The 12,893-nt window shown below is 40.9% G+C and overlaps 2 protein-coding genes across 5 annotated transcripts in view; one reads left to right on the top strand and one right to left on the bottom strand.

The window, feature by feature from the left end:
• The first annotated feature begins 304 nt into the window (after nt 1-304).
• Nucleotides 305-9,022, top strand: C3AR1 (complement C3a receptor 1). Its single transcript, XM_059403623.1, has 2 exons — nt 305-371; nt 4,947-9,022. The coding sequence occupies exon 2, from the start codon at nt 4,959-4,961 to the stop codon at nt 6,396-6,398; it is 1,440 nt and encodes a 479-aa protein (XP_059259606.1). The 5' UTR covers nt 305-371; nt 4,947-4,958; the 3' UTR covers nt 6,399-9,022.
• The window catches only part of FOXJ2 (forkhead box J2), a 20,015-nt gene continuing 15,908 nt past the window's right edge, over nt 8,787-12,893 (bottom strand). For all 4 annotated transcript variants that reach the window (XM_059403618.1, XM_059403620.1, XM_059403619.1 and 1 more), the window contains one exon: nt 8,787-11,748. In XM_059403618.1, the coding sequence (XP_059259601.1) occupies nt 11,660-11,748 (89 nt within the window). In that variant the 3' untranslated portion in view covers nt 8,787-11,659. The remainder of the gene's footprint in view (nt 11,749-12,893) is intronic.

Raw genomic sequence — 12,893 nt, 5'->3', positions numbered from 1 at the left:
GTGTTTCTAAAACACAAGCAAAAACCTACCAAGTGAGAAGCTTATGTACAGAAATATTCTCTCTTTAGCCGTATTCTGTGTTCTGCAGAAAACAATTATGCCTTCCCACTTCTGCTTTTTTTTTTTTTTTACTTTTCTTATCTGAAACATTGAGGAGTGACTCACTTCAAAACTCATCCTGTGAAGTCAGATAGTAGTCAAAAGTGTGGAGTTCCTCTATCACCAGAAGCGAAGAGAGGGAAGAGGAAGCGCTCAGCAAATTTCCTAAGCATACTTTATAACTTGATTGTGGGTAAGTGCGAGACCCACACGGGATTTGTGGGGACCTCCAGACCTGTGCTGAGGCCATCAGCTACTGTCTCAGGGTTTTGGTAAGAAAACCTACATTCACTGGACAACTTGTGCTGCTTCTGCCTATTAAGGATAATAATTTGAGGGTCATTATCTCCTCTTCCCCCCATTCCTTCCCCAATTTTTCTTTCTTTTGTTTTATCTCTATATCCACCTTTCTTTTACTAAACATCCCATGTTCTAAATTATCTTCATTCTTCATATTTTCATTCTGGAACAAATAGTGAATTTTATGCCATTTTTTCCTCTTAAACAGCTATGTGTCTCTTTCTGAATTTTGAGTCCAGCTTTTCACAATAGCTAATTCTTCAAGTCAGTTGCCTTTTTATATATATATATTTTTCTCACTCCTATTTCCTCTTTTTTTTATTCTTTTGCTTATTCTTTTTTTTTTAAGATTTTATGTATTTATTTGACAGACAGAGATCACAAGTCGGCAGAGAGGCAGGCGGGGGTTGGGGGGGGGGGAGCCGAGAGCCTGATTCAGGGCTTGATCCCAGGACCCTGAGATATGACCTGAGCCAAAAGCAAAGGCTTAACCCACTGAGCCACCCAGGTGCCCCTACTTACTCTTTATTGTTACCAACTCTGTCTCCCTATCATTAGTATTTCATTCTGGAATCTACTTTCTTGTCCTGTTATAACTGAATTTTAGTTTCAGGAATGTCTTTATCCTTTTAACTACTTTTGACCAATGTAGTATTAAAAACTAAAAAAGAAAGAAAGAAGGAAAGAGAAAGAAAAGGTTCTACCAGTCGCAAATGTAGAGGTATCTTTCAGCCAAAACACTTGGAAAAATGTAAAAAGTGATCTTGTTCATTCTGAAAGATTTTTAAGACTGATTTATACATACTTAAAATATAGTTTATACCTATGGCTCTATTTATATTGGAATCTTGCTCTTTTTAATCTTTTTTTTGAAAGATTTATTTATTTATTTATTTTAGGAGGGAGAGAGAGCACAAGGGGGAGTGGGCAGGGGCACAGGGAGAGAATCTCCAGCAGACCCTGCCCAATGTGGGGCTCGATCCCATGACCCTAAGATCATGATCTGAGCCAAAATCAAGAGTCAGTTGCTTAACAGAATGACCCACCCAGATGACTTTCTTTTCAGTCTTTATTACTTCAGTTTGTGCAGCTCTTGGTAACTTTACCATGTGATTGTTAAGAATAACAATACTGAAACCTTTTTAGTTCTGTGGTTCTTTGTAGTAGAAAGACTATTGGACTTAAGATCTTACAACCCTCCTCATTGTGAATATGTGACAGTCCCCTAATTTGCTGAGTTTCTGTGTCAAAAACTGCAAAATAAAACTAGAGACAAGGAAAAATAATTGCTATATTTCTTTTCAGTCCTCGCTTCTCTGATTCTATCCTTCTCTCAATACTTCAAAGATGTTGGCATGACTATGTATACTTGAGCAGGACAGTGGACCAGGGTAACTGCTGTGCCCAACAAGGAAAGAAGGGGTCCTGATAAGACTTGAGTATTTGAGTGCATAAGGCTACAGTGAGGGAGAATGAGAATCACTTTTTCTTTTCTATTATTTTGTTGACTCGGTTATCTTAACTTCTGCTAATCATGTAAGACCCTACGACAGCATTTGGTTAGCTCAGCAGAATTCCAAGTCATGAAAATATTTTGGGACTTTATGAAAGGAAACATAAAATGCTCTTATAGCCAGTAAGAACTGGAAACTGGAAACCAAAAGGGAAGGTAGAAGAGACAGCATATTTAATGGATTAAGTGGACAATAATAAAAATTTTAAATTTAGTTGGAAAAGAAAATAAAGTAAACCCCAAACATGAACATCCATGCACTGAAGTCATCTTTGATCTTTATGTCATGGAATCCATAGTGCTAACTTTGGTAGAACAAGCACTTAGGTAGAGACTCATTTTTACCATTATGAAATTTAAGGCCAGAATAATAGATAAGACAGCCATGACAATAATTATATTACAGGAGTGCCTGGGTGGCTCAGTCGCTAAGCATCTGTCTTCGGATCAGGTCATGATTCCAGAGTCCTGGGATCAAGCCCCACATTGGGCTCCCTGCTCAGTGGAAAGTCTGCTTCTCCCTCTCCTACTCGCCCGCTTGTGTTCCCTCTCTCACTGTGTCTCTCTCTGTCAAATAAATAAATAAAACCTTTTTAAAATAATAATTATAATAATACAAGGCAAAATGCTTCACTGCACAGAGAATATGAAATGGAGATTCAACACATATACACACACACAAATTTAAGAGGTGGAGAACTAATTTCTTATTGAGACTTTAAGAGAAGGTTTTGAAGAAGAATAACATTTGAGCTTATTTTGAGGAATGGCTCAAATTTCAACAGGTAGAGATTAAGGATGTAGGACCAAGGAGGTTGAGGTGAAAGACATAATTCCCGACAGAAGTAAACAGTATTAGCCAAAATAGTGAGTTGTTCAAGAAAGCTATAAAGTAGGGTGCATTTATGGGAGTCTTCGGAATTAGGGAACGGTAATGTCAAGAGGCCAAGAGAATGGAGTTGTGGATAAAGACAGAGAAAACGATGTTTGAATTTGTTATTTAGAAATAATTTTAGAGGTAACTTTAGCCCAGTGATGGGTCAGAAGACAAATTACAAAGTGTTAAAAAATTACAAATTACAAAGGTTAAAAAGTGAGTGGTGAGAACAACAGACCCTGAGACAAGCTAGCATCCTTGACAAACTATGTTAAAAAAGGAGAGAGAGATACTTAAACATAACATTTGGATGCAAAGTGTGATCCTAGATTGGCTATAACTGTGGATCAATCAGCTACAGGAGATGTTTCGGGACGGTGAGAAAAAAACTACGTCTAGAAAAAAACTAGGCAAAGACTGAGTATTCCTTAAGGTAAAATATTACTGCATAATGTGGAGACTAGCTGAAAAAAGGAAATCAGTTTATACAACAGTATGCATGCCAGTTCATAGCAGCACTGTTCACAAGAGCTAAAAGATGAAAGCAATTCAGATGTCCATCAAGAGATGAGTGGGTAAGCAGAATGTGGGGTTTACATACAATGGAATATTATTTAGCCTTAAAAAGAAAGAAATTCTGACATATGCTACAACATGGATGAGCCTTGAGAACATTATGCCAAGGGAAATAAACCAGACACCAGAAGACAAATGCTGTACAATTCCATTTATATGAGATGTCTAGAGTAGTGCAAATACAAATAGTAACAGAAAGTAGCCTGGTGGTTTGCCAGTGGCTGGGGGAAGAGGGAAGTGGGGAACCATTGTCTAATAGAATTAGAGTTTCAGTTTTACAAGGTGAAAAAACCATGGAGGTTAATTGTACAATAACGTGACTATACTTGATACTGCTGAACTTTATACTTAAAAAAATGGTTAGAATGGTAAATTTTGTGTTATGTGTATTTTCCCATAATTAAGGATTTTTAAATATGCACAGACTAATCAAGTTTTGTTAAATTTTAATTAAGAAAATATGCATATATATACATATATGTATATATGCAAATATGTGTATATATTCATGAATAACATTTTTTAAAAACAAGAAAGAAATGATGGGTATTGAGGGAATTGATGCTGAGAGGGTAAACAACTCGTGAGAAATTTGAAAGCAAAAGGAAAAGATGAGGTTATATCTAAAGATGTAACTGGGGACGGCACCTGGATGGCTCAGTCGGTGAAGCAGCTGCCTTCAGCTCAGGTCATGATTAGAGAGTCCTGGGATTGAGCCCCACATCGGCTCCCTGCAGGGAGCCTGCTTCTCCCTCTTCTCCTTGCTCATGCTCTCTCTCGCTATCTCTCTCTCTCTTTCAAATAAATAAATAATCTTTTTTATCTTTTTATTAAAAAGTAAAGATATAACACTGAGTCTACATTACCTTTTTTTGTGGTAGTGAGTCATTGAAAATCTGGTGGAGGGATTGGATGGCCTTTCTGCCCTCATAGAAATGGGAATATGCAACCTTAAAATCTTACATACGGTTCGAGGTGGTGATGGGGCTCCATAAAGCCTTCTTGTGGATTGAAAGCTGGGAACCTCTGGTCTAAAGTTATTGTTCATCCATTTAGCTTTTTTTTTTTTTTTTTTTTTTTTACTTGTTTTGTTTTCTAAGATTATTTATTTATGTGACACAGAGAGAGAGAGAGAGAGAGAGAGCTAGCACAAGCAGGGGGAGTGGCAGGCAGAGGGAAAAGCACAATGTGGGGCTTGATCCCAGGCCCAGGGATCATGACCTGAGCCGAGGGAAGACACTTAACCAACTGAGCCATCCAGGAGCCCTGCTTGTTTTTAGTAGGGAACACTGGGTAAGGAAAGGAACGAGTGCAGAATGTGATATTGGAATTGCAAGAAAGAGGAGAAATGTACATTGACAGGGACTTCCAAATGAAATTAATGATTTCAGTACACATTTAAATTGATATGGTAGATTTTAATGATCATAGAATGTTTTCGTGTGGTCCAGGATGAAGTTAAGGAATACAGACTAAAACAGGGGCCTCTGTAGTCTACAGCGTTATGTGGGAGGGTGGTAATTCTAAGGATATGCTTTTTAAGAAAAAGATAGTTTTTAATACTATTGCTTATATTTTTAGAGAAGTTCAGCAATGGAGCCTTCCTCTGCTGATAACAGTTCAACTGACCTACCCTCACAGCCCTGGTACGAACCCCAGGTCATTCTCTCCATGGGCATTCTCAGCCTCACTTTCTTACTGGGGTTGCCAGGCAATGGGCTAGTGCTGTGGGTGGCTGGCCTAAAGATGCAGCGGACAGTGAACACCGTTTGGTTTCTCCATCTCACGCTGGCCGACTTCCTCTGCTGCCTCTCGTTGCCCTTCTCCCTGGCTCACTTGGCGCTGCAAGGACACTGGCCCTACGGCGGGTTCCTGTGCAAGCTCATCCCCTCCATCATCATCCTCAACATGTTTGCCAGCGTCTTCCTGCTGACTGCCATTAGCCTGGATCGTTGCCTTTTGGTCCTCAGGCCAATCTGGTGCCAGAATCACCGCAAGGTGGGGACAGCCTTCGCTATCTGCGGATGTATATGGGTGGTGGCTTTTGTAATGTGTATGCCCGTGTTCGTATACCGGAAAACATTCGCTGTAGGTGACCATTACATGTGTGGCTACAGTTTTAGTCCCTACAGCTCCTTTGGTTATTCAGACTTCACCAGTAATCTACTGGAAAATGGGTCTCTTGACAACTCCACTGTGCACCTGCCTGGAGAAATGGATGAGGGATTAGAGTCTTTCTCTTTACAAACAAATGATCTTCCTTGGACAGCCACCACTATCCTCTATTCTCAAACATTTCAAAGACCTTCTGGAGAGTCACTCCCTGTGGATTCAGCTAAATTGTCTAGTCGATATCCATATTATAATTTTCTTGCTAGTAAGGTCTCATCTATAAGCCCCAGTGGGTTTCCTATTGAAGATCACAGAACTAACCCACCAGATAAATTTCTCTCTACCAATTTAGAGCTTTACTCTGGTACTTCTAGCAACTCCTTATACACACACGAGCTATTCCAAAATCTCCAGGATTATGATGTAGGCCAGTTTTCATACAACAATCAAGTACTAACACCCCTGATGGCAATAACCATCACTAGACTAGTGATGGGTTTCCTTCTGCCCTTTATGGTCATGATGACCTGTTATGGCCTCATTATCTTCCGAATGCAACGCAGCCGCTTCACCAAGTCTCGGACCAAAACCTTGCGAGTGGCCATGGCTGTGGTGGTTGTCTTCTGTGTCTGCTGGGCTCCATACCACATTATTGGAGTCCTATCATTGTTTTTTGACTCAGAAACTCCCTTTGGAAAAGCTCTGCTGTCTTGGGACTACATGTCCGTTGCTCTAGCATCTGCCAATAGTTGCTTTAATCCCTTTCTCTATGCCCTCCTGGGAAAAGATTTCAGGAAGAAAGCCAAACAGTCCATGAAGGGCATTCTGGAGGCGGCTTTTATTGAAGACCTCACACACCCTACCAGCTGTCCCCAAAGCAAAGTCTTTTTGGAAAGAAAGCGTATCAGTACACCTGTGTGAAGATACGGAGCTGTGGACCCAAGCCAAGGTTCTTAGGTATTCACCCAGTGTGACATGTTTCTGAAGCAACGAGTGGTATTGTGATCAGGGGATTCCAGAAGGCATCCAAGAATCAGTCCATAGGTTCTCAAAGTATGGTCTGAGACTAGAAGCATCTGCATCACCTGGTAACTTGTTAGAATCACCTAGAAACTTGCTGAATCGAAATCTCCGGGGGGTTAGGCCCAAGCAAGTGTTTTAATGAACTCTCCTGTTTCTGATGAATGCTAAATTTGATAATTATCTCCCAAATTAGTCTATTTCTATCCCAAACTAAGCCAGTGAGATCAGGGAGAACCTAGTCTATTTTAAAATGATTTTTCCATCATGAACTTTTTTCTTGGGAGTGTCCAAATCCCCTCCCAGATGCAATTTAAAACCATTTTGTCTAATCTTACATGAGTAAACAATGATCGTCTCTTTTTGGCTTTGATGTGGGGGTGATGATGTCTTCAAATGAAAACAAGGTGCAAAAAGACAAAGTCCACGAAAACAAGCAGTTATGAGACGCAGTCTGGAGCAGAGTACAATGTCAGATGCTTGCTATGTGCAATATTCCTGGATACGGGACATGGGAATTCCACGTTTCCATTATTACAACTGAATAGGCATCTACTATGTAAAGACAGGCTGCTAAGGCATCTGAAAACTTACTCATAAAATGGCATGTAAGCTGTGGTTTGGGGAGTTTTCTATTTGCTTACTTAGTCTGCCTATCGATAGAACCATCTCTTTTCCATTCCTTCTTAACCTCCTTTATCCCTTATTTCTTCCCTGCCTCTAAATCTTCTGTATTACACTTTGTGCACCCAATAACCTCTAATTTCTTAAGATTCAAATTGCTCCCCTCCTCTTGCTTGAAACTAATATTCCCTGAGAAACTCATTTCCAGTGAGAAGAGGAGGAGGGTGGAGGATGGAGCAGTAACCCTTGAATTCACTGCACAGTGACTGAGTACCCTCCAGGAATACCATGAAACTTCGTAAAGCACGGCTATGCTTGTTTATCATTCACCACGTATATCTTTGGGTTTTTGAAATGAATTTTTATCTTTCCCAAAGTAATAAATGCACATCATTTAAAGAGAACCCAAGGCTTATAATGAAATATAAAGTTTCCTGCCCCTCTCTGCCCAGCCAATCCCTCCTCCCACTCCCATCTCCCAGAAATAACACTTGCAACAATTTTAGACATTTCTTCTGATATTTACCATGACAATCATGTGCTTATGCAGCTAGTTTTCATATACACGATAACATCACTTCTTGTCTTGAAAGATGAATTTTATCCACATTCATACTTTTTACTGATCATCATCCTAATATTCATTAATCACCATACTTCAGTTGGCTCCTGACCACACTTTCTTCTGTTCTGTGGATCCATCCCAACCCCACATATAGCTTTCCTTCCATTCTTTCATTCAAAAAAAAAAAAAAAAAAAAAAACTTACTTAACCCTATTACCTTCTCATTTGTCTGTGTATTTAAACTTTATTATGTTAAATTTCTAAAATCTCAGGGTTTTTGTACTATAATATAGCCTCCCCTGGGTGGAATATAATTATTTAGTCTAAAAAAAAGAGAAAATGAGATGTTTTAGACTTGCAAGGCACTATTATTTGTTCAGTGATTAGGGTGAAGCTCTGGACTACAAATAAGTAATAACGTGCTATGCAGAAAAATTGCAAATCACTGAGAAGTCGTTCAGGTGTGAGGTAACAATGTGTGACATGATGTAAGATTTGCAATGCCGCCTTCCAATGTAATCTTCTTATGTATTTGATATGAATAAATGCTTGCTTTCTTGTGGTTCCTTGTTGAGACTGGGATTCATGGATCCTCTTAACTGTTTGATACTCAGAATATGTCATAATCTCTATACATACAGCAAATCATAGTAGGCAGCTGGAGGCTTGCTATAATCGCAATTAGCTAGGATCCTGGAAGTCCCAACGCATCTTACAAGACCCGGATGTAAGTCCCAAACTTCTGCATTTAGTGTACAGGATACTGGGGTGATGACATAGTTATAAGATTCCACAGTTGTTATTTCTGGATTCCCTTTGAGAGTTCCATTCCTGGGAAATATATTTGGAAAACAAAATCTTATGATTGGAATTCCCGCCTTTCTTATGAAAAACTCTGCTAAGTACCTGTGAGTATTTGCCAGGAAGTCCCAGATGGAGATCCAACTCCTCCCAAAATTGTAGTATCTCTGATCTTTGAAATATCCCAGAACACAGGCAAGGTGGCCTAGTCCACACACCGAGCTATAAGGGGTGACTGCCTCTCCCAACAATATTTCACTATATTTAATAGCATTTGGGGAAAAAAAAAAAAAAAGCAATGTTAAATGCATGTTTTTTAATTCTTCTTTCCCAGCAATCTTACAAAACAATTCCAAGATCAACTGTTTGGACCCAGAGGTGGGAGGCAGGGAAAGGGTACAAGGCCAGCTGAAGACAAATGCTTCCCCCTTCCTGCCTTCCTACCTGGCAAAAAGAAATCTGAGACCAGCACCAGTAAGAGTAAACCATAAACATTCTTCCTTTTTTTTTTTTTTTTTTTTTTTTTATTAAGAAAGCATGCAAAACACAACAACTTGTGAGATCATACACCCCCTTGCCGGCCTGCACCAATGCAAAGCACTACAGGTGGTACGAAGGACTCACCAATCTAGAAACCTGGGGGTCGAAGAGAGGAAAGTGAGGATGAGTGGATCTATACCACGTGACCGCTCCATCTGTCCCTCTCCTCCCATTTCTCCCTTATCTCCTCCTGGAGGCAGGAGCGCCTGCACTTTTGCACACGTCACTCAATACAACAATGACTATACTTTGAGCCCAGCAATGCTAGACCAACAAGAAAAAGTAGTATTCTTTCCATTTCATGGAGGGGATGGGGAAACAGGCCCAAAGAGGGTAAGTTTTGTCCTGTGCCATCTAGCAAGGCTGAGTTCAATGGAAGGGAGCTAAAATCCCAGGAGGCCTGATGGCCAGTCTCCACCCCTAGCCCCAAACTTTAGTTACTCTGGCTGCCCACCAGAGTCTTCATGAGACTAATTTTCAGAAGACACAGATGAATTATAAACAAGGGACATTTACATGTACAATTTCGTCTACCCTCGTAAATCCTGTGTGGATCTGAGTAGAAAGGGGGTTTAGAAAAGAGAAAATAATCATTTGTAAAGGGGGAAATCTTGGGAAGAACAGATGGGAAGTTGTGTATATAGGAGGCACCTTGACTGGAAGGAATTCAGAAGAGATGCCTAGAACAAAGACACAGGGCAAAGGCATTTTGCCACCCTCTAAGAGAAATTCTCCTTTCCCCAATGGGAAATATTGTGTCATACTTCAACCCCACTGACTGCCCAAAAACGGGGGATTCAATCCACTCATATCCCCATTTCTTACAAAAAACTTCACAGAAAATAAAGTGCTCTTTAGTTAACCGCCCTTTCTTGCCCGTTTGCTTCAGCCTTCTTCAACAAACTCTCATATATAACCCCCTTACAAAGAAAGAAAGGGGTGGGTGAGGGAAAAGCAGAAGAGTGGAAAGCTAGATCTCCTGGAAGTCCTGGGTAAATAAAAGAATATGAACAAGAGCAGAAATCAGAGAGAGAGTGGCCTTGTCCGCTCCTTACGTTTGTCCTGCAGCTTTCGGAAAGTGAACATTCAGTGAAATAAACACAGAAGTAAAATTGCTCTTCCCTCTCGTAACTAGTATTCAACAATGAACGTGAAACACACTAAGTACTTTGCAGCAGTAACTCATGGCCATTTCTCATTAAAGGATAGAAGTTGTCCCTATACCTTTTTTCTCTTTCTGGGGGGTCTCCCTTGGCCCTCACAAACTCTCTTCTCTAGATTATTTAATCTCCTCTACCAATTTCCTTCACCCCTTGAAAGTCAAATGGCAAAAGCTTCAGCCCCAGTGATTTGGATTCCAAGAGAAGCATTTGCTGACATAATTAAATAATTGAAATATTCCCTACCTATGTGTATGCCAGCTCCTTTTCCCTTTCCCCACGCCCCTACCACCAACGCTGTAGGTTTGGTTCTGCTATGATCAGTAGGAAAGAGGTTCCCATCTTGTCCTAGGACATGATGAAACTGAAAGAGTGATAATGGCTTACTTTTCTTTCTTGAGAGTTCCAGAAAATGGGGGCAAGAAGATAAAAAAGAGGAGGAAGAGTTGAGCCAGCAACTGAAGGAGGACAAAATAGTATTTGCTGAATGGGGAAGGGGGACTATAGAATAATTTGTAAATGCAAATATGAGCCACAGTTAATTTCCAGAGAAAACTATGTTTAAAAACCCAAAAGGGTTAAACTGAAACCATCTCCTAAAAGCTGAACCTACGCTGAACAGGTATCCTCATCCCTACCACAGAAGCAAGACCAACTCTATCTCCAATAGACTAAGGGCTGGGAACAAGCCCATGGAAGTTTCTAGTAGCATATAGAAACTGATTGTTTTATATTCCATCACCCTCTGCACTGCTTGACTCCACCCAACCCATAAGTCTTATTCTTCTAGGATTTAATGGTCACCCTTCTGCACCACCACCATCACTCTTACCCTAGATGGGAAGTGAGGATCGGGAGAAGTAAGGATCGAAGATAAAAGGGACAAGGAAGAGCTCAGAGGACAAAATTAGCACCATTGAGTAAAACCTGCAAATTCATGGCTGCCCAGCGGTGTTTTAGATCTCTTTTTACTTGAGAATGTGGCTTCTCTAGTACTAGACTGAACTGACAGGAACAGAAAACAATTTAGGGTCAGACGGTGAGATTAGCATTGAGTTTCTCAAAGAGAAAGGTAAATCAAAATTTGAAACCTTTCTCTGTAGCCACCAAGGCCTCACCTTCTGGCCAGATGATTTTAAATTAGCAAGGGACAGACACGGTCTGTGAAGGAGGGCAGAAGACTGGGGGCAGCAGATAACCAATAATAATAATAACAATAATAATAATAATACCATAATAAGAATAATAAAAAAAGAATTCAGAAAAAAACAAGAGGGAAGAGGAAGAAGGAGGCAGGAAAGAGGGGGGTTATCTTCGGCAGCATCTTGTGGTGGCTTTTCTGACAGAGCAAGAAAAAAGAGGATATGTAAGTATATACAGCAAGGAGGAAGGGATGGGCTGGGGCTGCTCCTGCCCCACTGCCAGACTTTTCGCCACCCAGCCTTGAGCTCATGGCCACGCTCCATAAGGCCCTAAGTGATCAAGTCCCAGTCGAAGTCATCAGGGATCTCCTCGTTGGTACCTGGAGGGGGGACCGGTGGCCGAGGTACCATATGGTGTGCTGTCAGGAAGAGACAAAGAAATTAAAAGGAGAGTGGATGGGAAGTTATTCTATCCATCTAGATAGGCAGTGCTCAGCCCTGAAAAGGACCACGAGGAAGGGCTGGTGAAACTATGCTCCTTATCAGCCCAGAGTTGTTTCCGTTGCTAGTGCCACTCCAGTGGGTCCAGGAAATAAACCAGAGTAAACGAGGGCACATGGCAATTTAACACTATGCAGCCCCCAAGAATTATACTTATGAAAACCATGTAGTAATGAAAAAAACATACACAATGTACTATTATATGAAATCACAGTATAGAAATTTGTAGACGTGTTACATGGATAAGGAAGATATGGACAAAGAGTCTGATGTCACCCAAAAAATTCGAAACCCTTGTGGTTAGGCAGGATAATAACAGCAATTTTTCTGAAATGTATTTAAAAGCAAACGATCTGTTCATTTTATATTATTTATGGCAAGTTAGGGTCTACCTCCACCACCATCAGAGGTAGTTCAATCCCAGACCCCTGATACAGGAGTCAGGTGACAGGAAAACAGACATGAGCACAGAGCAGGTATGTCTGTATAACGTGCTCAATGTATCTGCCTGACCATACCTTCCATCTAGATTCCAAAGTTGGACATAGGTTCCATGGTGTAGTGGTTAGCACATCTGCCTTACAAAGTTGGACATAAATGTTCAACATCTTTGGTCTATTTGCATGCTTTTACTGTCTTTTTTTTTTTTTAAGATTTTATTTATCCATTTGGCTGGGGGGGGGAGAAAGAGCATGAGCAGGGGGAGAGGGAGACAAAGAGGGAGAAGCAGACTCCCCGCTGAGCGCAGAGCCCGATGTAGGGCTTAACCCCAGGACCCCAAGATCATGACCTGACCCAAAGTCAGACATTCAACTGACTAAGCCACCCAGGCACCCCTGCTTTTACTCCCTTTTATTATTGCAGGTACAAGTTATGCTCAAAGTAAATCAGTCTTCTTTAGCCTCCCATGACATATACCTCCCTAGCAAGGGGCCCACCCTCCAGCCTTAGGAATCATGAAGGCTCACATACTCCCAGCAGGGGTGAGCAAGAGGGAAGAGAATGCAGGCCCAGAGCCAGAGGAAAGCAAACACAACTTGTCAGGGTAGAGAGTGTTGGGCTG

Source organism: Mustela nigripes, chromosome 6 (assembly GCF_022355385.1).
Source record: "Mustela nigripes isolate SB6536 chromosome 6, MUSNIG.SB6536, whole genome shotgun sequence".
Lineage (NCBI taxonomy): Eukaryota > Metazoa > Chordata > Mammalia > Carnivora > Mustelidae > Mustela > Mustela nigripes.
The sequence above is the reverse complement of the archived record's forward strand: the minus strand, read 5'-3'. Positions and strand labels throughout refer to the sequence as shown.